The sequence below is a fragment of the Limulus polyphemus genome, unplaced genomic scaffold (assembly GCF_000517525.1).
Source record: "Limulus polyphemus unplaced genomic scaffold, Limulus_polyphemus-2.1.2 Scaffold2851, whole genome shotgun sequence".
Taxonomy (NCBI): Eukaryota; Metazoa; Arthropoda; class Merostomata; order Xiphosura; family Limulidae; genus Limulus; species Limulus polyphemus.
Genome location: NW_013668461.1, coordinates 138,135 through 141,638, shown reverse-complemented (window position 1 = coordinate 141,638; position 3,504 = coordinate 138,135). Strand labels below are relative to the sequence as shown.

Below are 3,504 nucleotides of genomic sequence, written 5' to 3'. Positions count from 1 at the left end.
TCATACTTACAAAAACTGCCTCCATAGATTAACTCTTATATTTTAACAAGTAACTCATACTTACAAAAACTGCCTCCATAGATTAACTCTTATATTTTAACAAGTAACTCATACTTACAAAAACTGCCTCCATAGATTAACTCTTATATTTTAACAAGTAACTCATACTTACAAAAACTGCTTCCATAGATTAACTCTTATATTTTAACAAGTAAATCATACTTACAACAATTTCTTAAATACTAGAATATTTTGATTTGTACAGCACAAACTTTTATTTATACAGTATTTCTCAATTGTTTATACATATATCTGTATATTGGATTTTTGAACACTTCCTACAATTTTGGATAAAACCTGAAATTCTGCATGTAGGCTGTATGTTGACTCCAACAGAATACCAATAATGTTTTTTTAGTTTTTGAGGGCTTCAAAAATGGGGGATCAAATGATTTTTGGAGACCTTGGGTATTGCTGTACTGATCTACTTGAAAATTGGAATTATTAGGTTTAAAAGAGCTATTCAAAATAATATTACCATTTCAGATTTAGGAAATTTTCAAAGTGAAGTCCCCATATAGGGGTCAGAAAGGGTTCTGTGTGCTCTCTGGTCTGGATCTACAGATTTGCAAGAAAAGCAATGTGGAGATATGAATTCAGATTTTTTTTTGATTTTCAAAAAGTCCCCAAATGGGAGATCAAAGAGCTTTCAAGCTTGGCTACATAGATATATGTGAAAATTGGAAGCAACACTTAAAAATGTTGTTCATAACAAGGTATAAAAATCTGTTTCTATAGTTATTGTTCCCCATGTATTTCTATAGGTAATTTCTAGCTTGCATATACAGGGTGATTAAAAAAAAATATTTGCACTTATATGGGATTTTCTGTTACTTTGCCCATATTGTTCATGACTATCTGGACAGAATTTTTTCCCAGGAGATGTATTGGAAGAGGTGGTCCTCTGAGGTGGCTTGCCCATTCACCAGATTTAACACAGTGTGATCTTTGGCTGTGGGATATGGTTAAAGAACGTGTGTATGTACGTGATCTCCGGGAAAGGATTACAGAAGTCATACAATCAATACCACCTGGGATGAACTCTAGAGCTCTGGATGCAACGTTTGACCGCTTTCAGATATGCATAGATATTTGTGGAGAGCAAGGTAAGACTGTATGAAACATAGGAAAAAAAATATAAACCCATAGAAGTGTTAACATTTTTTTTAATCACTCTGTATTTTGTAATAAACATTAACTTAATATGATATAATACAAACTATATGTTTCATATGTTTGGTATTTTGAAAGTAATTACTAATAATTACCTATGCATTGTACGTAGATACACAAATTTTCACAGCATACCAGGGCTTGACACTAGCAACAGCCTGAGAGAAGTAAGAAATACTTTTAGAATGGTTGCTAACATGACACACTAATTTGATGGGACTATTTGCTTGTTATGGATTTTGCGCAAAGCTACATGAGGGCTATCTGCACTAGCTGTCCCTAATTTAGCAATGTAAAACTAGAGGGAAGGCAGCTAGTCATCACCACCGCCAACTCTTGGGCTACTCTTTTACCAATGAATAGTAGGATTGTCCATCACATTATAATGCTTCCATGGCTGAAACAGTGAGCATGTTTGGTGTGACGGGGATTTGAACCTTTGACCCACAGATTGTGAGTCGAGCACCCTAACCACCTGGCCATTGATGGGACTGACAGCTTAATACTGAGTATCTGTTTATTCTTACCTTTCTAATACACTCACACTTTTGATTTATTGTTTTATTCAATGTAAAATGGTGATATTGATTTCTCAAACTTAGCATGCTCAAGCTGTATTTCTAAAAGCAGAAAAGGAAGTATTTAACAGCTGTTTGGAAAATTATTTTCTTTCTCTGCAGATTTACATCTGTACCCTGCTCGGTCTTTGGATATATGTACATTATACTTATAATACAGTATATAATCTCCATACAATGTTTTGAATGTCTTTTACTCACACAGTATTTCTATATTTATACAGAAATTATACTAATTATACTAATTTATTCTTGTAAATTATTTGGCCAGAAAAGCTGTTTAAAATACTAAAAAATAAATGTGAAGTCCAGTCTATCACTTGACTTACCAATTGTTTATTTTCTAGTATTTAATCTATTAATTATTTATTAAATAGATTCCTTATCTTTATTGATTATTTACAATATTGTGATTTTGAATATTTTAATGGTTATATAGGTATATTTGTAGCTGACAAGTCTTGAAAAAAATAGTGGCTTACGAAGTTACATACACATATCGTTTTTACATGTCAGGCCAATATTTTGAAAGACAATGCTTCAACACATTTGGTTACACAATACTTCATGCAACCTTGTTATGAGTAATGGAACTAGCACGTGTTGGTAGATTTATTTCATTGGTCTCCAGGATACATGCTTATCTGTAGACATGAATAGCCTGTTTCTTAACAAATATTTTAAAATTTGAAACAAACTGGTACCTAAGAAATACTTTATTCATAACTAGAGTATTGTTAACTAAAAGCTTCAATCTCTTACACAAGCTCTGACTTTGGTTTATTGTTATTTGAAACATGTAGGGTTCTCACTGGCTTAAGAGTAAATGTCTGGACAAACATTTATCAAACAGTATATATAACAAGACTTATAAAGAGCTTGGATATCCATACAATATATTACTATTCACTCAATGCATGAGAGAATGTGAAGAAATATCACTATATATTTCTTATGAGTTATTACAAGTCCTATAAATCAAAATGACTGACTAATGCCATAACCCACAGTGACAGAATTTTAAGTTGGAAGTTGCCACTACCTAGAACTACAAGTAAAATTGAATTTAGCAGTATTCACAATAACAATACTTTGAATCTACTATAAAATCTTGTAACATAAAAATAACAGGTAAGTCACTCCAGATTTAAATAATCAATGCACACAATTTTTCTATAATGTAAATAGGATGTTTAATGTTAATTATCACCTTCTGGTATTTTTCAAGATAATGTTGGCCAACTGGATTTTGTATGGCTTCATATAAAAGCAGCATTTTTGGCAAGGTACAGTCTTAACTTATTCTTTCACTACTGCTGCCTTAAAATAATCATTTAACAGGCACCCATACCACTCAACCAGTCAAATAAAGGAAAAAGTATTGAGAGTGCCAACTTGCAAAGGATTTGAAATTATTTAAAAAATAATAAAATTGGGGAAACTCAAGTGCAGATAGCAGTTGCACTTAACTGATACAATGCAACATGAATTTTTGTTTGTAGTTAGTTAAGCACAAAGCTACACAAAAGACAATTAGTGCTCTGCCCACCATGGGTATTGTGACCCGGTTTCTAGCGTGTAAATCCGCAGACGTACCGCTGTGCCACTGGGGAGGGGGGGCATGAAATTTTAAATTATTTTAATATATCATGCAAATTACCATTTATGCATACCTCGGAAATTAACATTTACC

General features: G+C 32.4%; 1 protein-coding gene across 2 annotated transcripts in view; it reads right to left on the bottom strand.

Moving 5' to 3' along the window:
- LOC106468056 (profilin-2-like) overlaps positions 1-3,504 on the bottom strand; it is a 16,204-nt gene that overhangs the window by 9,174 nt on the left and 3,526 nt on the right. The window contains exon 1 of one of the 2 annotated variants that reach the window (XM_022396365.1): positions 3,022-3,399. The exons of the other annotated variant lie outside the window; for it this stretch is intronic. Within the exon in view, the coding sequence (XP_022252073.1) occupies positions 3,022-3,087 (66 nt within the window). The 5' untranslated portion in view covers positions 3,088-3,399. Of the gene's footprint in view, positions 1-3,021; positions 3,400-3,504 lie in introns of those variants that run through there. 2 annotated transcript variants of the gene reach the window in all.